The 20,913-nt window shown below is 44.3% G+C and overlaps 1 protein-coding gene across 1 annotated transcript in view; it reads left to right on the forward strand.

The window, feature by feature from the left end:
- The window catches only part of ANK1 (ankyrin 1), a 165,034-nt gene that overhangs the window by 130,960 nt on the left and 13,161 nt on the right, over positions 1-20,913 (forward strand). Inside the window, exons 38-39 of the mRNA XM_049866339.1 lie at positions 10,086-10,644; positions 16,304-16,484. Coding sequence (XP_049722296.1) covers positions 10,086-10,644; positions 16,304-16,484 — 740 coding nt within the window. The remainder of the gene's footprint in view (positions 1-10,085; positions 10,645-16,303; positions 16,485-20,913) is intronic.

A 20,913-nucleotide genomic window follows, 5' to 3' on the forward strand; every position in this document is an offset into this window, starting at 1 on the left:
CATCACCTTGGCTCATTTGTGCTGTACCTCATTTCTCTGCTTGTCAAAACCTCGTTAATGAAGCCACAGGGACTAGGGGCAGTAATTAGTTGCTCCGTGTTCCTGTGGGTCTAAGAAAAGCAGGTGGTGTCAGGGAACTAGAAACCTTAGGTCTGTTTTCCTTCCCTAGTGACTCCTCTTGCCAAATACACCTGGATTGGCCAGAGCAGAGGGGAGTTTAAATCAAAAAGCCAGTTTGCTTCTCCTACATGGGAGAGAACTACCCTGGGAGCCTTGAAATAAATGTGAAGAAAAAAATTGCCTATAAAGCAAAAAAATATATTGCAAGTCCCTGAAAATAAAACAGAACAGATTTCTCACATAAAAGAAAAGATGAACATTGCATATCCACGCTATTCAGCTCCATTTGATTTGACAAAAGAATTGGACACATATTAATGTCTACCTGGAAATAAAATGTGTTTTAGCTATATCCGCTCACAATGAATAAGACTACTGAAGTGTGGTTCCTGTCTGAGGCCAGGTTGTCTGTCCACTCCTTGTCTAGCTTGCTACTGACATTAAACAGAAAAGGACAGTCATCACATCTGAATTAGTAGAGTCAGGTTGATGACCTGAGGTGAGGAGAGACCTGGCGAGGCAGACTTAGCGAAGCTGTAAGAGGAGGACGAACTGTTTGACTGTGCTCTTCACCAAAGCAATATGTATAGTTGCCTTTTACCTGATTTCCGCAAAATGGAGCTCCAGGCTAGACTGAGGGACAGGCTAGTGACCCAGGTGTGTCAGGGCCTCATGGGACTAATAGTTGGGGCACTTATAAAACCCAACCTAGTAGAGCTTATTATGGTGCCTAGCAAACGTTGCTCACAAAGACGTGTTTGGGCCTTAGTGAGCATTGCTCCAGTATAATAGTAGCCCCCACCAGCACCAAGGTTTTGGTCACTTAGAGCCCCAGATCCAAGCTTGTGTGGGTGTGGATGGATGTGTGGGGTCCTCTGGAAACTCACAGGGAACATCCATGAATGCAATCTAAATATTGTTACCAGGGCAGGGGCTCCAGGGTGAACATAAGCAAGGAAGTCCTGGGTCGGTATGTGTGTGCTCACGCCACGGACACATTTTTATCTGGATGAAATGTCGCTAAAGTGAACACCATGGTAGTTATGAAGTGGAAAAGTCACAAAGGATACCCAAGAATGAGCCTCAGATCTTCCTTGGCCAGCAGAGCTGGCCAAGATGGGGGCAACAGGGTCTGGATATACCCTCCTGCTTGCAGTGACCAAAAATGAGCAAAATACATGAAACAGCAGTTTCAACACATTGGGCACCAGACAGAAAAAAATAAGGATTCATGCAAAAGAAGATTAGTGAACGGGACAGCATAGTAATATAAACTCTCCAAAATTAATAAAGAGAGAAAATAAAATAATAAAAAACTGTGAGCTATAGGACACTTTCAAGTGACCTAATATATGTGAAAGTATAGTCCCCAAAGGAAGGGGGGCAGAAAAGGTATTTGAAGAAATAATGGCCATATTTTTTCTAAATTTGATGAAAACTGTAAATACACAGATCAAAGAATTACAACAGATCTTATGCACAGGAAACATAAAACAGCTACACCAAAATGCATCATAAACAAACTGCTCAAAAGCAGTGATAAAGAGAAACTCTTAAAAGCAACCAGGGTAGGGGGCAATATGTACAAAGGAATGCAGATAAGGATGACATTATATTTCTCATTAGTAGACTGCATCTTTAAAGAAGAAAAGAGCAACCTCTCTAACATTACCTAGAATTCTATACCCAGCAAAAATAACATTCAGAAATAAAGACAACCATGGAAGATGTCCTAAAAATTAATTAATTTAAAAGATGTCCTAAAAATTAATTAATTTAAAAGCTGAAAGAATTTATCACCAGGAGACACATGCTACAGGCAATGTATTTAAAAAAGTTCTTCAGGCCAAAGGCAAATGATACCAGACAGAAATCTTAAAAAAAAAAAAAAAAAAAAAGACAAATATAAAGTATTTAAAAAAGTTCTTCAGGCCAAAGGCAAATGATACCAGACAGAAATCTTAAAAAAAAAAAAAAAAAAAGACAAATATAGATCGACATAAATGAACGAACAGTGCCAGAAATGTTAACTGTGGGAGTAAATATATAAGATTTATTTTCTCATTATTTAAATATCTTTAAAAAAGATAACTAAACAAAAATAATAACAATGAAATACTGGGTTTACAACATATGTAAAAGTAAAATTATGACACCAATAGCACAAAAGTTGGGAGGGAGAAATGGAAGTATAGTATCATAAGGTTCTTATGTGCAAGTAGTACAATATCACTTCAAGGTAGAGGTAAAGATTTATACTATAAACCCTAAAGCCACCACCAAAATAATAAAATATTATTAAATATAAATGATCTAAATACCCCAATTGAAAGGCAGGGATAGTCATACTGGATACAAAATAAAGGCCTGACTGTATGCTACCTACAAGAAATGCCTTCAAATATAAAGACACAAATAGCTTAAAAGTAAAATGATTGGAAGAGATAAAAGTTGCTAATACCAATCAAAAGAAAGTTGGAAAGTCTATATTAATATCAGAAAAAGTAGATTTCAGAACAAAGAATATTACCAAGGATAAAGAAAGCAATTTCATAATAATAAATTGGTAAGCTCATCAAAAGAACATTGTTGTTGTTGTTAAGTGCCATCAAGTTGGTTCTGACTTACAGCAACCCTATGTACAAAAAAAAAAAAAAAAAAAAAGTACAACGGAAGCAAATATCATCCGGTCCTGCTCCAGCCTCACAATGGTTGCGATGTTTGAGCTCATTGTTGCAACCGCTGTGACAATCCATCTCATTGAGGGTCTTCCTCTTTTTCACTGTCCCTCTGCTTTACCAAGCATGATGTCCTTCTCCAGGGACTGGTCCCACTTGAAAGCATGTCCAAAGTATATGAAATGAAGTCTCACCATCCTCACTTCTAAGGAGCATTCTGGCTGTACTTCTTCTAAAACAGCTTTGTTCGTTCTTCTGGCAGGCCATGGTATATTCAATATTCTTCACCAACATAGCAATCCTAAATGTAAACATTTAGGATTATTTAAAAAAAAAAAAATGAAACTGATAGAACTGCAAGTAGAAATAGACAAAAATACAGTTATAGTGGGAGATTTCAATACCCCTCTCTCAATAATTGATAGAACAAGTAGAAAAATCACTAAGCATGTAGAAGATTTGAACACTATCATCCAACTTGATCTAACTGGTGTTTGTAGAACATTATAGTAACAGCAGAATGCACATTTCTTTTTAATTGCACCTGGAACATATACCACAATAGACCATGTTCTAGATCGTAAAACAAGTCTCAATAAATTTGAAAGAATCCAAGTCATACAAAATATGTTCTCAGGTCACAGTGTAATTAAATTAGAAACTAATAACAGATACACGGAAAATCCCAAATATTTGAAAACTAAATGATGCCCATATAAATAAACCATGAATCAAAGAAGAAATTAAAGGGAAATTAGAAAGTATTTTTTCCTGAATGAAAATTAGAGTACAAGGTATCAAAATTTGTGGGATGCCACTAACACAGTACTTAGGGAGAAATTTAAGGCATTAAACATCTACATTAGAAAAGAAAGTTCTCAAGTCAATGACCTCAGCTTCCACCCTAAGAAATGAAAAGGACAGAAAATTAAACCCAAGTAAGTAGAAGAAATTAAATAATAAGAATTAGAGTGAAAATTAGGAGCCTAGGTGGTGCAAGCAGTTTGCAATTGTCTGCTAACTGAAAGGTTGGTGGTTCAAACCTACCCAGAAGCTCCGCGGAAGAAACACATGGTGAACTGCTCCCATGAAGATCACAGCCAGGGAAATCCTATGGAGCCGTTCTACTCAGTAACATGGGGCCTCCGTGAGTCAGGGGCTGACTCGGTGGCAGCTGTCATAACCATAGCTAGTGCTGCTAGAACGGAAATACCACAAGTGGATGGTTTTAACAAAGAGAAGTTTATTGTCTCACAGTCCAGTAGGCTAGAAGTCCGAATTCAGGGCGCCGGCTCCAGGGGAAGGCTTTCTCCTCTGTCGGCTTTGGAGAAAGGTCCTTGTCATCAGCCTTCCTTTGATCTGGGAGCATCTCAGTGCAGGAACCTGAGGTCTAAAGGGCACGCTCTGCTCCTGGCACTGCTATCTTGGTGGTATGAGGCACCCCCTCACATCTCTCTGCTCCACTGGCTTAAGGCTCTATCTAATCTTGTAGATCCCAACAATATGACTGCTGCTAATCCATCTCCTTACATCATAGTGATAGGATTTAGGACACATAGGGAAATCACATCAGATGATAAAATGGTAGAGAATCATACAAGGGAGTCATGACCTAGCCAAGCTGACAGGTATTTTGGAGGCACACAATTCAATTCATGACAGCAGCTAACAACAAAAGAAGAGAAATCCCAGGTTCCTAGGTGACACAAATGGTTTGTGCCCAACTCTTGAACTAAAGGCTGGTGGTTCAAACCGACCCAGGGATACCACAGAAGAAAAGGCTTGGTGATCTGCTTCCGTTGAGATTACAACCAAGAAAACCCATGGAACGGTTCTGGTCTGTAACACATGGGGTTACTATGAGTTGGACAATTCCAACTTGACGGCAACCAGAAACAACAATAAAGCAGAAATCAAAGACAATGAAAACAGAAGAACACTGGAGAAAATCAATGAAATCAAAAGCTGGTTCTTTGAAAAGATCAAAAAAATTGATAAGCTGACAGCCAGACTGATCAGGGAAAAAAAAAACTAAAAATTACCAATATCAGGAAGAAGAGATGTAGCATCACTATGGATTCTACAGGTAGTGAAAAGGTGATAAGGGAATATTATGACAATTTTGTGCTGATAAATTAAAAAGCGTAGATGAAACTGACAAATTCTTTGAAAGACATAAACTATCAAAGCTTATTAGGAAGAAACAGATCACCTGAATAGCCCTGTATTTATTAAAGAAATTGAATTTTTGTTAAAAATATTCTTAGAAAAAAACTCCAGGCCCACATGGCTTCACTGGTGATTTCTACCAAACATTTAAGGAAGAAATAACTCATTTAGAAAATTGAAAAGGAGATATCACTTCCCAACTCATTCTATGAAACCATGATTACCCTGACATAGAAAACAAAGACATTACAAGAAAAGACAACTATAAATCAATATCCCTTATGAACATATATGAAAAAAATACAAATTTTAGCGAGTTGAATCCAGCAATATATAGAAAGGGTAATTATACCGTGACCAAGTGGGATTTATACAATGAATACAAGAGTGGTTTAATAATCTTCAATCAATCTAATTCACCATATAACAAACTAAAAAGAAAAACCATATAATCATTGCAAAAGCTATAGAAGGAGTATTCAACAAAACCCAACCTTCCATTCCTAGTGAAAACTGTCGGCAAAGTCGGAATATAAAGGAGCTCAACCTGATAAAGGGCATCTTCAAAAAATCTAAAGCTAACATCATACTTAGTGGTGAAAGGCTGAATGGTTTCCCTCTAAGTTCAGTAACAAGACAAAGATGTCTATTCTCACCACTTCTGTTCAACATTGCGTTAGAGTTATACCCAGAACAATAAGGCAAGTAAGAGAAATAAAAGACGACCAAATTGTAAAGGAAGAAGTAAAGCTGTCTGCCTTCACAGATGACATGATTACCCATGTAGAAAATCCAATGGGACCTACCAAAAAAAAAAAAAAAAAAGACTAATAAATGAGTTTGGCAAGGTTACAGGATACAATTTCAATATATAAAAATCAATTGGTAATCAAAATTTTAAAAAAGTACCATTTACAATGGCATTGAAAAAATTGAAATACATGGAGATAATCTGACAAAATGTGAAAAACCTGTATATTGGAAACTATAAATCCTTGCCAAGAGAAATTAAAGACCTAAATAAACGTAGATATATATCTTATTAACGGATCAGAAGACTCGATATTGTTAAGATGTCAGTTCTCCTTAAAATGATCTATAGATTTGATATAATCCCAATCAAAATCCCAGTAGGCTTTTTTTGTAGAAATCAACAAGATAATTCTAAAATTCACATGGAGAGGACCTAGGATAGCCAAAATAACTTTGAAAAAGAAGAAAAAAGTTGGAGGACTCACGCTAACTGACTTCAAGATTTATTACAACACTACAGTAATCAGTATAACCTAGTATTGGCACACAGATAGATAAACCAGTGGAACAGAATAGAGACTCCTGAAATAGACCCATACATATAAGGACAACTGATTTTCAACAAAGGTACAAAGTCAATCCAGTGGAGAAACGACAATCTTTCAACAGAGTGCTAGAACAATTGGATATTCATATGCAGCAATGAACTTGGATTCATACATCACATGATATGCAATTTTAACTCAAAATAGATCATATATTGAATGTAAAACCTAAAGCTATAGAACTTCTAAGACCTTGGGAAAGGCAAAGATGTCTTAGATACAACAACAATCCATCAAAGAACAAATTGATGAATTATATATATACTTCATCAAAATTTAAAATGAAAAGATAAGCTACACAGTGGGAGAAAATATTGGCAAATAATAATCTGATAAAGGACTTTTATCCAGAATATATAAAGAGCTTTCAACACTCAATAATAAGAAAACAACCCAATTTAAGAAATGGGCAAAAGATTTGAACAGAACCTTACCCCAGAAGATATACAGGTGGCAAATGAGCACATGAAAAGGTACTCAACATTATTAGTCCTTAAGGAAATGCAAATTAAAACTATAAGCAGATACTACTACACACCTATTAAAATTAAAAAGGCTAACCACACCAAGTGCTGATGAGGATGGGGAGGAACTGGAACTTCCATACACCGCTAATGGGAGTGCACAACCACTTTGGAAAACACCTTGATAAAAAGATAAGCACATACCTTCCATAGGATCCAGCCATGCAACTTCCAGGTATTTACCAAGAGAAAAGAAAACATACTCCCATACTGACTAGCAGCTTTATTTGTAATAGTCCAAAACTGGAAGCAACCCAAATGTCCATTAGCAGATGAATAGATAAACCAACTGTGGTATATCACACAGCTCGGCAGTGAGGAAGGATAAACTATTGATACACGTAACAACGTGAATGAAGCTCAAAAATTCATGAGGCTGAGTGAAAGAAGCCGGACAAAAAAGAGCACATACTGTATGATTCCATTCATAGAAAATTCTAGGAAATGCTGATTCATGTATAGTGACAAAAGGCAGGTCAGTTGTTGCCTGAGAATGGGGTGGAGCACAAGGCAGGGGGTGGGGAGTGGGGGGGGTGGAGATTACAGAGAAGAATGAGGAAACCTTTGTGGGGCCGGTCATGGATGTCCCCTATCTTCATTGTGGTGATGCTTTCATGTGTGCATACATATGTTAGAACTTAGCAAACGATGCACTTTAAATATTGTATTTATTGTCAGTCAATTACACCTCAATAAAGCCATTTTAAAAGGAAATTAGTGGTAAAACCTAGTGGAAGATCACTCTTACTAGCTGTATGACGTTAAGTAAGTTGCCAAACCTCTAGTTTCCTTACCTATAAAGTAGGAATATTACCTCCCTCACAGGGTTGTTTTCGTTCTGTTGTACATAGGGTCGCTATGAGTCGGAACTGACTTAATGGCCCCTAACAACAACATGGGGTAGTTGTGGCAATTAAAAATGACAATATGTTAAATATGTTTTGTGCAAAGTAGATGCTTGGTAAATTACAGCAATAATATTATTTGCAAGAATAAAAATAAGAAACACAAGAATCACTCCGCTCTAAAATGTTCTGTTCACATGTCTCTGGAAGGGTTTCTATGGGGGGTTTGAGGATCCTTGCCCCTGGTTTTCCAGTTCCCCAGAAGGCCACAGTTTAACATACAATGACTTGGAGTTATTATCACTGTAAGATTCAACTCGTCCGTGTCTCCTACTCTCTCACCTTCTGCCAAAGGTTAACCTTCACCACCCATCACACAGCCTTACCCCCCAAACCACCCGACCACCTGTCTCTCCCTCCTTCCCTGTTTTGGGTCCTGGAACCACTTAGACTGATAGAGATTGGTCGGGAAGAAAACTCTTCTGGAAAGATTGAGAGAGAACATGTATGTCAAGCACATAGCTTGGCGCCTGGCACACTGAACACATACGTAAATGTTAGCAGTTGTGATTATACTCAGTGTGGGTGAGGTCCTTAGGTCTGGCTCTTGGGTCACCCTCACACAACTGGAGAGCTCCCCAGTGATCACTGGGGCCAGTGGATTCCCAATCCTGTTTTAAGCAAGTGGGAGAAAAAAGTAGACATCATCCCTGCCCCCAAAGAGTTTACGATTACGTGAAACAATTGTTTCAATAAGTAATTGGGGAAAGACTTCATGTGAAAGAACCTGTGTGTGTGTGTGTGTGTGTGTGTGTGTGTGTGAGAGAGAGAGAGAGAGAGAGAGACCCCTTTAGCACAGTGCCTGGCACGTAGTCAGAACTCAATTAATGTTTTTGGTTGAACCAGTGAGTGAGTGAGGATAAATGATAGGACTGTCAAAAGTAGAGAAGAGAGCATAAGGAAAGGAAGTTTTGGCAATAAGAAAAAGATCACTTTGCTAGAATAAAGGCTTAGCCCCCGAATAGTTGGAAATACAATCGGATGTGGGATGGGGTGAGTTTGAATGGCAGAATGAAGAGTTGGACAGTGGGCCTCTCTGGGGGACAGGAAGGTCCCAACAGACTCCGCAGTGGGCAGTCCCACTCATGCCCAGTGTCCTCCTTTGGCTCTGCTCAGTCTTCAGCAGTTATAGGCACACACCTGCTCCCTGGTTCCCCAGACAAGCTGAGCTGAAGGGAGAATCTTGTCTTCTAGTCCCTTCTCCCACCCACGTGTTTAGACACCCAGTCTGAAGAGAAGTCAGAGGCTCTCTTTCCTGGTAGCGAGGACCCCCACTCCTGGCTAGAGGAGAGCTAGGGAGCCCCCTGACAGAATATTGCCCATTCCACATTCATACAAGCTCCCGCCTACCTGCCATGTACATGCCACTCACTCAGTTTCTTAGTTTGTTAGTTTCTTTCTGAGCACCAGAGAGCCACTAATAAAGCCAGCCAGAAAACTCTCATGCTCGAGCCGGTCAGCAGAGAGCAAACATGTTAACGGACTGTGGTGACTACAGGGCCATGCACTTGGGGGCTGCCATTGGCCGGCTCCCATCCCCCCAGGTCATTGAAGACCTGGAGCTGGGATGACTAGCTCAGGGCTTGAGGGCAGAATATTGAAGCAGCAGCAGATATACCTAGCACCTCATGGTGCCCCTCTGACCTTGCCCCCTCTTTTGAACCCTTACAACCCTCATCTGTGCCACTTTAGATGGTTCAGAGTTTCTGGGACCAATACACAGCTTGAGGAACAATTACTTCATCCCAAACCAGAAGCCCATTTCCCATTTGACCACCGCACTGAGGTCTGTGGATGTTCAGCGTACCCCCGTTAGACCCCTGGTTTTGGATGCAGTGGTTCCTCCCTTTAGGGAACATTTCCGACAGAGCCCCTAAGGACTGTGAGGTTCTGAGCAAAGAGAGACCAACAGTTTTTTTCTGCACAACCATCAAGAAGTAGGGCTTTCGTATGATTTGAGACAGATTGGACCACAAGTCCTTTGGAAAAATGCTTCTTTATCTAGTGCCCTGGGCTGAATAAGAAAGAATTCCAATCTCTTCTCTTTGCCATCCAGCAAAACAGCCCTCCTCTCCCCCACTCCCTGGCTGCCACCACCCCCCACCCCCAACTCAGAGCCGTGTTTCTCTTGCTTTGGCGCCCCAGGCAGCAGCCACAAGGCCTGAGGGTTGGAACCTGAGCTCGGAAAGCCACCCCCACCCCGGCCCCGAATGTGCATGCGGATCTATGGCTGTGCCTGTGTGTGTGTGCGTGCACACGAGTCTACTTGCACGTAAGCGTGTGTGACAAAAATCGCTTCTGGAGCATGTTGCCCTCTGTCTGCCCATCCAGGTTACGCCTCGCTGCAGGACGAGCTGCCGTCCCCCACCTCCCTGCACTACATGCTTCCCTCTCCGCTGCGTGCAGACCAGGACTGGAACGAGGTGGCCGTCCTAGACGCCATCCCCCTGGCGCCCATGGAGCATGACACCATTCTGGAGATGTCTGACATGCAGGTGTGGTCTGCGGACCTCACACCCTCCCTGGTCACTGCTGAGGACTCCTCTCTGGAGTACAGCAAGGCCGAGGACTCTGATGCCACGGGCCACGAGTGGAAGTTGGAGGGAGCGCTCTCTGAGGAACCGCAGGGCCTCGAGCTGGGCTCTCTGGACCTTGTGGAGGACGACACAGTGGATTCAGATGCCACAAATGGCCTTATTGATTTGCTTGACCAGGAGGAAGGTCAGAGGTCAGAAGAGAAGCAGCCAGGTTCTGAGAGGCAGGATGACCCAACAGGTGCAGGGCAGGACTCAGAGAATGAAGTGTCTCTTGTTTCAGGCGAGCAGAGTGTGCAAGCCCGAATCACAGAGTCTCCCACCGTGAGTCAGATGATGGAGAAGAGCCAGGACAGGTAAGGGCTTTGCTGTGTGGGTGTCACTTTAGTCTTCCTGGGCTTCGGGTAACAGTGTGTCTGGCAATGAGTATGATAGAATTCTTAGGGGCTGCTGCCACCTCTGACCCTGAGTCCTAAATGCCCTTGAGCAAATAAATTCAATATGGCACCAGCTAGGAGTCCTGGTGGTTAAGCACTCAGCTACTAACTGAAAGGTCAGTGGTTTGAACCCACCAGCCAGCCACTCTGTGGGAGAAAGATGTGGCAGTTTGCCTTGGTAAAGATTTACAGCCTTGGAAACCCTCTGGGGCAGCTCTGTAGGGTTGCTATGAGTTGGAATTGACTCGACAGCATACAACATGGTATCAGCTTGCCTGTGAAGCCACCCAGCCCTCACTTAGACTTCTGTAATATCAGGGTGGAACTGTACCCTGCAAGGGCCAGTCCTTTCCCAGGACACTCCCCTGGTTGTGGCCAGCTGAGGCAGTTGAGAGGCTGAGGGACCAGGGGAGAGGGTACTTAGGAGAGATAATAAAGCTTGGTGAGATCATAGCTCTCAAATGTGGCTGGAGCTAGAATAGCTATCATTATCGTGGTTTATTGTTTAGGGCCATATTTAGAAGCCTAGAAGCAGCAGGACCCAGAGAAGTTATTCACATGTGGTCAACCAGCCTGTGTGTGATGGAGCTGATGGTGGGTAGGGTGTTCTTTCTATTATCGCCCTTTCACAGAGAGAGACTGATAGGCTGGTATAGGGCAGGGTGGGGCTTTCGACTGTTATGAAATGGTCATTCCTCAGGGTAACTCTCTCACCTTAGCTTCTGGTGATGAGGAGGAACGGCACTATGTGGTAACAGCAAACAGTGTTGGCAGTTTGGGCAGAGGGCTTTATGCACCTCTGCAGACCCTGAGAGTCCTCAGGCTGAGGACTGTTCTCTCTCTGTCCACGTGTGGACACCTACCACAAACCCAGCACTGTGCTGAGTGTGGAGGAGGGCGCAGAGGTCAGGAGTCCTTTGCAGTCTGGAGAGAGAGAGAAGATAGACATGTGGACAGGTATCACTTTGGTCTTCCTGGGCTCTTACATGGGGTGAGTGACAGAGGCCCTTTCCTCCATATCGCTTTGCTTCCTACATTTTCTCTAAACAAGGAGATCGCTCACCTGCTCCCAGAAGGCTGTGGTCACCCATGGAACTGAAGCCTGTCCAGGCTGTAGGAAAAATGTTCTCGTTTCCTCTTCCTGTCCTATTTGCTCCTCAGGCCCATTCTAAGGCCCAGACTGGTCAGGCCATTCCCCAGGATCCTTACAGGGTGACCCAGGTACCATCTGTAAACCCATTGCCATCAAGTCAATTCCAACTCATAGCGACCCTAAAGGACAGAGTAGAACTGCCCCATAGAGTTTTCAAGGAGCACCTGGTGGATTTGAACTGCCAACTTTTTGGTTAGCAAGCCATAGTTCTTACCCACCATGCCACCAGGGTTTCCCTAGGTACCATAGAAGAAGGGAAAAGGAATAGTTTAGGAGATAAGACAGCACAGAATTCATTAATTTCCTAGATGCATCCTTTGATTTGTGGGAAGGAATGGAAAGGCTGAGCCTGTGAGGGCTCAAAGTGACATACCGGTATTCCTGTAAGAGAGGCCATTTTTCAGCAACCTGTGGTGGTCATTCATTCAACAAGCATTTATTGAACACATGGCCACTGTACCATGATATAATAACAGGGCCACTGGATGGGGAGCCAGAGGCCTGGGCTTTGGTCTACTTCTGTCGCTTCCTGGCTCTGTGACTTTGGTCAGCCGTCCAGTGGGAACAGATGATTTTCATTCACTCACTCAACTATACTTATTGAGTGCCTGCTATGTGCTGAAGGAGCCCTGGTAGCCCAGAGGTAAAGTGCTTGGCTGCTAGCCAAAAGATCAGTGGTTCAAACCATCTAGCCTCTCCATGGGAGAAAGATGTGGCAGTCTGCTTCCATAAAGATTACAGCCTTGGAAACCCTATGGGGCAGCTCTACTCTGTCCTATAGGGTTGTTATGAGTCAGATTTGATGTGACAGCAACGTGCATGGTTTGGTTTACTAGGTGCTGGGCACTTTTTCTAGGTGCTGGGGCTATGGCATTGAAAAAAACAGGCAGAAGGGGATGATTGGAATTATAGATAGGGTGGCCAGAGAAGGCCTCACTGAGAGAGTGACATTTGAGTAAAGACTTAAAGGAGTGAAGTGAGCCTAGTGAATATCTGAGGGAAGAGAATTCCAGCAAAAGGAGCAGCTAGGGCAAAGGCCTTGAAGCAGAGCATGTCTGGCATGTTCAAGGAACAGTGAGGAGGTCCTTGTAGCTAGAGCAAAGTGAACAAGGGAGATGAGGTCAGGGAGGTAAAGGGGCCAGACCTGTAGGGCCTTGAAGTCCTAGAAATAACTTTAATATTTACTGAGTGAGATGGGAGCCATTGGAAGGTTTTGAGCAGAGGCATCATGTGATCTGCTATACCTTTTTACAGACACACTCTGGAAACTGCCTTGAGAATAGCCTGGCATGGCCAGGGATGGAAGCAGAGAGATAGTTAGGGGGCACGAGTTGATGGTGATGTAAACCAAGGTGGTAGCAATAGGGGTGGTGAGAAGTGGTTGGATTCAAGATATATTTTGAAAGTTGAGCTGGAAGTGTTTGCTGAAAAATAATGTTAAATAAGATGTGGAGTGTGAGAGAAAGAGAGGGGTCAAGGATGACACTGGCATCATTGACCTGAACAACTGAAAGGATGGCGATGCCATTAACTGCAGTGGGGAAGATGGTGCAACAGGTTAGGGAAGAAGATCGTAAGTGTGGATTTGATCATACTGTGCTTGAGATGCCGTTTAGAAGCCCAAAGTAGAGATGTCAAGGAGGCAGTTGGGCACGCACATCTGCAGCTCAAGGAAGAGATCTGGCTAGAGGCATACATTTGGGCATGATGAGCGTATAAACCAAACCAAACCCATTGCTGTCGAGTCAATTCCAACTCCTAGTGACCCTAAAGCTGTGGACTGAATTAGCTCACTTAGGAAGTAGAAGAGGCCTGAGCACTGACCCCTGGGGTACTCCAATGTTCAGAAGCCAAGGAAATTAGGAGGAACCAACAAAAGGCACTGAGAAAGAGTAGCCAGAGAGGGACGAGGAAACCAGGCAAATGGGATGACCTGGAAGTCACAGTAAAACATGTTTGAGAAGGAGGGAGGGAACAGCTGTGTCAGATAAGGACTGAGCTGTTTAGCAACTCAGATTCAGCAACGAAAGAGGGGACTGGTGACCTAACAGGAACCATGTCAAGGGAATGGGAACGTTCAAGAGAAAGTGACAGTAATGAGCAACGGTGGACCACTCTCGAAGGGAGTTTTTCTGGAAAGAGGAGCAGAGGGTTTGTTTGTTTGTTTGTGTGGAGATAAAACAGGTGCTGAGAATGATCCTGTGAAGGGGGAAATGTTGAAGGTAGAGGAAGGCCCACTCTCATTCTGGAGAACCTACTCTCATTCTGGAGAACCTACTCTCATTCTGGAGAACCTGCACTCACTCTGGAGAACCCACACTCACTCTGGAGAATGCTCACCCCCCCAGAGGGCTGGAACCCTGGGGGTTAGATGTGGTGGTGGGAATGCACAGCAGTTCTCTCCTGATCCCTTGAATTTTCTTGCAAAATAGGAAGCAGAGTCCTTTGAAGGTGTGAGAAGAGAGGAGAAAGTATGCAATAATCATCCAGGGGAAGACTTGGGCCTGGAAGGAATGTATGCTTGGTGGGCAGTGAGGTTGTTGTCACTGGGTGCCTTGGAGCCGCTTTTCACTCACAGTAACCCCGTGTGACAGAGTAGAACTGTTCCATTGGGTTTCCTAGGTTGTAATCTTTACAGAAGCAGATTGCCAGGTGTTTGTCCCAGGGAGCTGCTGGGTGGGTTCCAACTGCCAACCTTTCAGTTAGCAGCCAAGCACTTAACAATTGCACCACCAGGGCGCCTTTCGCTTGAGGTTAAAAAAAGAAACTTGCCGTCGAGTCGATTCCAACTCATATCAACTCTATAGGAGAGAGTAGAACTGCCCCATAGGGTTTCCAGGGAGCATCTGGTAGATTCCAACTGGTGACCTTTTGGGTAACAACCATAGGTCTTAACCCCTGTGCCACCAGGGCTCCTCGCTTGAGGTTAGTGGTTGTGAATTTCAAGCTAGACCAGTCAGGGTGGTTTGTGTTTCTCTTCAGCCATGTGCAGTGGCATCCACGCAGCACAGATAGGGTGAAGAGTAAGGTTTAATGAAGATCGATGTTTGGCCAAGGGAATACAAAAACAGTGTATGCAAGGTAGTTAGTATAATGACTAATCGCGGGATTCAGGCTGGGTAAGGAGGGGAGATGGGGGACATTGGTGGGTCAGTGGTAGAATTCTTGCCTTCCATGTGGGACACCCAGGTTCAATTCCCGGCCAATGTACCGCATGTGCAGCCACCGCCCATCTGCCAAAGCCTATTGTTATGATGCCGAACAGGTTTCAGCAGAGCTTCCAGACTAAGGTGGACTAGGAAGAATGGCCTGGTGATCTACTTTTGAAAATCAGCCAGTTGGGTCCACAACTGACCATGGGGTTGCCTGAAGTCCGGGCGGCATTTTCTTAGGTTGTTCATGGGGCTGCCATGAGTTGGTGGCCAATTTGACAGCTGCTAACAACAGCAAACGAAGGGGAGAAGGGATGTGAAGGTGTTGGACTGAAGGTCCTAGTATGGGGTTAAAGGGTTGTTGGAGTCAGCAAATGAAGGGGAGAAGGGATGTGAAGGTGTTGGACTGAAGGTCCTAGTATGGGGTTAAAGGGTTGTTGGAGTCAGAATTCTACAGGCAGTGAACTAAAACTAAAGGAGGAACTGGTTAGGAGAGTGATGGAGTGAAACAGACTGGAAGAGTGGCAGTTATTGATAAAGACAACAAGATCGAGACTATTGCTGTGGGAGTGAGAAGCTGAGGTAGGGTAGAGGTCATGTCACTGAAGGAGAAGAGGTCAAGGACCTGAAAAACCAGATGCTAGATATTGAAATCACCATCTATTTTGACATGAGAAGTCTTGGAGAGGAAACCCTGGTGGCATAGTGGTTAAGTGCTACGGCTGCTAACCAAAAGGTCAGCAGTTCAAATCCATCAGGCGCTCCTTGGAAACTCTATGGGAGGCAGTTCTACTCTGTCCTATAGGGTCGCTATGAGTCGGAATCAACTCTACAGCAATGGGTTTGGTTTGGTTTCTGTCTTGGAGAAGCCAGAACCTTCCAGAAGTCAGTAGGAATGACCTGGAAGACCGGAGGGGAGGTGGGTGGCATAGTCTGAGGATGAAAGATGGTGAGTGTGGAGGTACTAGTGACAGGGCCATCAGTACAAGCAAAGTGCCTCGGGAGCCTAGAGTGGGGAGCTGTTCACCCAAAGGAAGGGGGACCTGTGGCACTGGTATCCATGGCTCTTTCCACCAAAACTGTGGGCATGGACCATGTGTGACTCTATGGACCAGAAAGTGCTCACACTCTCTCCACCTTTGGGTGGACAGTACAGGTGTGTGAATGAGCCAGGGCTCCGGATGGGAAGGGTATCTGGGAGAGCAGAGACTGGAGAATGACCAGGTGTCCTTTCTCTCTCCTGCCCATCTCTGTCACTTCTCCTGGACCCTAGACTGCAGGACCCACAAGATGCCACACAAAGTTCTCAGCAGGAGGAGGTCATGGAAGACCCACACTCGTTCCAGACAACGGACAGTGGGTCTCAGGAGCATGAGACCGTCCTGGTGTCTGCAACCGAGCACATGGGGACAGAGCAACTTGAGGCTGAGAGCACCTTCTCCCAGGAGTTAGAGGTGAGAGCCCACAGGGAGCTGCCTGCTATTGCCTGTGTCGGCACCGAAAAGGGGCCTGAAGCACTGGGGCAGCCTCCCAATTCAAGCCCTGAGCCAGGCATGTTTTCTTTCTTTAAAATTTGTGGTGGTGACTTCACTTTCTCTAGAAGTAAGAATGCAAGGTCATGGTCCACCCCTCTGCCTCCTTGATCCCTACTGATGGAAGGAAGGGGCTACCATTTATGGAGCAACTGTGTGTTCCAGGAACACTGCAGGTGGTCATCCATCCTCACCACAGCCCCGGCAGCGAGGTGATGTTCCCATGTTGCTGCTGACAAACTGTTAGGTTAACCCTGGGTCTCTCTAGCTGTGTGACGTGGACAGGCCACTCTCGGCACCTCAGTTTCCTTGTGGTAATATGAGGGGTGACTGGATTATCACCAAGGTTCATCTGGCTCTGGAATTCTGCAATTCTGTGGGTGACCTCTGGGTGGGGGGTCACCAAGGTAGTTAGAATTTTCCCCATCCTAGGCCTTCTCTCTTCCTACCTCCTTCCCATTCCTGGGCCTGTCCTCTCTCAGGCCTCCTTCATGTCTGTCCTTCCTTTCCTCCTCTTCCCCGCCCTCCCTTTTACTTTGCCTTATTTTATTTATTTGCATTGCTGTTTTCTGCGTGGGTATTTTTAATATGTATATAAATGAAGTGTTACACGTGTCATTCCGTTTCTTACTCTCAACACTGTCTTAAGGTCTGTTGGTGCTGTTCTGTGCTCATCTCGTCCCGCATTTCTAATTGCCCTCCTCCCCTCTCCTTTTTCCTCTTCTCCCTCCTCTCTCCTGTGCTGAACCTTTTTTCTAGCCAAGCACCCCTGAGGACCCCAGGATGGGGTTTGCTCTAAAATGGCCCTGGGCTGCTGGCTCTGAAGAACTGCCAGGAATTAAATCGGGTTTTATTTAGAATACCTCCCTGCCAAGTATGTGCATGCAGACAGGACAGGCAGCGTGTCCGTTTTTAACCCAAGCCCACCCCCTTGCATTCTTTTCCATCAGGCTATTCCTTGGCACCCCGTCCTTGTCCTGTGGCTCCCAGTCACAGGCAGCCCAGTGCTTGCTGGAGCACAGGTGATCTTGCTTGGGTCTGTTTTCCTGAGTCCCTGGGGAAAGGGAAAGCAGCTAGGAAAATTCCCCTACTGGCCCTCTGCAGGCAGCCTTGGTGAGGGGAGAACTGGGGAGCAGAGGCAGAAAGCAGGACAGTCTGAGGAAATCATGGAGAGAAACCTTCTACATCATACTGCCCATCCCACTCATTTATACTGAGGAAACCCAGGCCCAGAGGGGCCAAGGGCTTCCCACAAGGTCATATAGTGAACGGATGTCGAGGCCAGGAAAGTCCTGATCTCCGGGTTCCCAGTCCCACATTCTTGCTGTCAGAGTGAGTATGCAGGGCCACCACGCCCAGCATTGAAATGGAGACCGCCTCCCTGACCTAGGACCCGATTGGATGGCAAGGATATAACTGTTGTCAGCAAGCATTTGACTGGGGTATGCCAGTGGGTGACAGTGAGGTGTGTTTAAGGGGATAGTTTGCAAAGCACCCATAAACTAGAATTTCCATGGACTCCCTGAAGACAGTGGAGTTGTGACAGATAGCCAGAGAGATACCATGTAATTTGCAGTTTAGGAGCGTTAAAACAAAAACCATATTAAGCCAATGATATAATCTGAAAATTGATACGGCATTTATTTAAAATACATCTTACAAATTGGGCAATACTTCTGACTAGAGGGTCAAGTGTTCCAAAGAGAAAAGAACTCCCAAAGATTCTTATACCCTATCTTATTGACATTGCCATGGAAAAGGCCAGGGAACAGTGTTGACATAATAACAACTTACCCTAAAACACAGCTTCCAGGCTGACCCCAGAGTTTCTGTTTCTTGAAACTGGCTGCACATAAATGATTCTTCAAAAAAGCCCAATGATAAGGCAAAAAGGAGCCGTGGTGATGCAGTGGTTAAGCACTCGGCTGCTAATCGGAAAATCGGCAGTTCGAACCTACCAGCTGCTCCATGGGAGAAAGATGTGGCAATCTGCTTCCGTAAAGACTTACAGCCTTGGAAACCTAATGGGGCAGTTCTACACCATCCTACAGAGTTGCTATGAGTCAAAATCCGGGCTTTGAACCAGTTAATTCCAGTTCAAACCCTTGCTGAGAATTTGCATGTCCACCTCTGATATCCCCTCTTGTTAAAATGTAGATTCTGATTCAGTATATCTGAGGTGGATACGCAACTTCTCAGCACAGGTTTGAACTGGAATTAGCCAGTTCGAGATCCTGGTCGAAATCGACTCTATAGCAATGGGTGGGATAAGGCAAAACGGACCCCACTAAGCTGCTTACTAGGCTTTTATTTGACTGAAAGGTGACTTTCAGACCAGTCTGCTCAAGGTTCAAAAGATCACCTTAGGGCGGCAGCCTGGGTGGGTCACCCCAACTCCATGGACTCTAGAAATCTAGATTCCATGAGAAAAAAAAAACCTGTTTCTCAGGAGGCAGGCCTGGAATGACTGTTGTTGTTAGGTGCCATCCAGTAGGTTCCAACTCATAGCAACCCTATGCACAACAGAATGAAGCACTGCCTGGTCCTGTGCCCTCCTCACAATTGTCACTGTGCATGGGCCCACTGTTGCAGCCACTGTGTCAATCCATCTCGTTGAGGGTCTTCCTCTTTTTTGCTGACCATCTACTTTACCAAGCATAATGTTCTTCTCTAGGGAGTGATGCCTCCTGACAACATGTCCAAAGTATATGAGATGCAGTCTTGCCATCCTTGCTTCCAAGGAGCATTCTGGTTGTACTTCTTCGAAGAGAGATTTGTTTGTTCTTTTAGCAGTCCATGGTATAGTCAATATTCTTCGCCAACACCACAATTCAAAGGCATCAATTCTTCAATCTTCCTTATTCTTTGTCCAGCTTTTGTCCAACAAAGATTTGTCCAACAAACAAATCTCTCTTCGAAGAAGTACAACCAGAATGCTCCTTGCAAGCAAGGATGGCAAGACTGCATCTCATATACTTTGGCCGTTAAAAACATCATGACTTGGGTCAGGCGCACCTTAGTACTCAAGGTGACATCTTTCTTTTTAACACTTTAAAGAGATCTCTTGCAGCAGATTTGCCTAATGCAATGCGTCTTTTGATTTCTTGACTGCTGCTTCCATGGGTGTTGATTGTGGATCCAAGTAAAATGAAATCCTTGACAACCTCAATCTTTTTTCCATTTATCATGATGTTGCTTATTGGTCCAGTTGTGAGGATTTTTGTTTCCTTTATGTTGAGGTGTACCCATACTGAAGGCTGTGGTCTTTGATCTTCATCAGTAAGTGCTTCAAGTCCTCTTCACTTTCAGCAAGGAAAGTTGTGTCATCTGCATAACACAGGTTGTTAATGAGTCTTCCTCCAATTCTGATGCCCTGTTCTTCTTCACAGAGTCCAGCTTCTCAGATTATTTGCTCAGCCTACAAATTGAATAAAAAATTGTGAAAGGATACAACTCTGACACACACCTTTCCTGACTTTAAACCATGCAGAATTCCCTTGTTCTGTTTGAACAACTGCCTCTTGATCCATGTACAGATTCCTCATGAGCACAATTAAGTGTTCCAGAATTCTCATTCTCTGCAGTGTTATCCATAATTTGTTATGACAGTAGCCCAGCTGATTTCTCTGACAATCGGTAGAAATAGCTGAAGTTGGTCTCTTCTTGTCTGGGACAACCCCAAATGGTCCTGATGACCAGCTCCTTGGTATATGTTATGGACTTTTTTTTCTGGGTGCGTTCTTGTTGACGTGAGGCAGTACATGTAGTGATAAGAGTTTGAAATCTGACTCTTACTCTTTCACCTAAGCAAGTTACTTAACTCTCTGTGCCTCCGTGTCTTTTGTGTAAAATAGGAAAATTACAGAACTCACCTGGTAGCATTTTTATAAGGTTTAAATGAGTTATCGTCTGAAAAGCTCACAGAACAATGTCTGTGGAGTGGTATGCACTATAGTGTTTGTTATTATTATTAACAGTAAAAGAAAAAAAACCAACAGTTGCCATCAAGTCAACTCTGGCTCATGGCGACCCCATGTGTGCAGAGTAGAACTGCTCCATAAGGTTTGTATGGCTGTGACCTTTTGGAAGCAGGTTATCAGCTCTCGAAGAGTAGCCGGGCACTTAACCATTTGTACCACCCACCAAACCCACTGCCGACGAGTCAATTCCAACCCATAGCAACCTTACAGGGCAGACAAGAACTGCCCTATAGGGTTTCCAAGGAGCACCTGGTGGATTTGAACTGCCGACCTTTAGGTTTGCAGCCGTAGCTCTCAACGACTATGCCAGCAGGGTTTGGGACTTCATTATTCACAATAACAGTACTCATAAACCATGTGATCTTCACAGC

Source organism: Elephas maximus, chromosome 22, assembly GCF_024166365.1.
Source record: "Elephas maximus indicus isolate mEleMax1 chromosome 22, mEleMax1 primary haplotype, whole genome shotgun sequence".
NCBI classification, from domain to species: Eukaryota; Metazoa; Chordata; class Mammalia; order Proboscidea; family Elephantidae; genus Elephas; species Elephas maximus.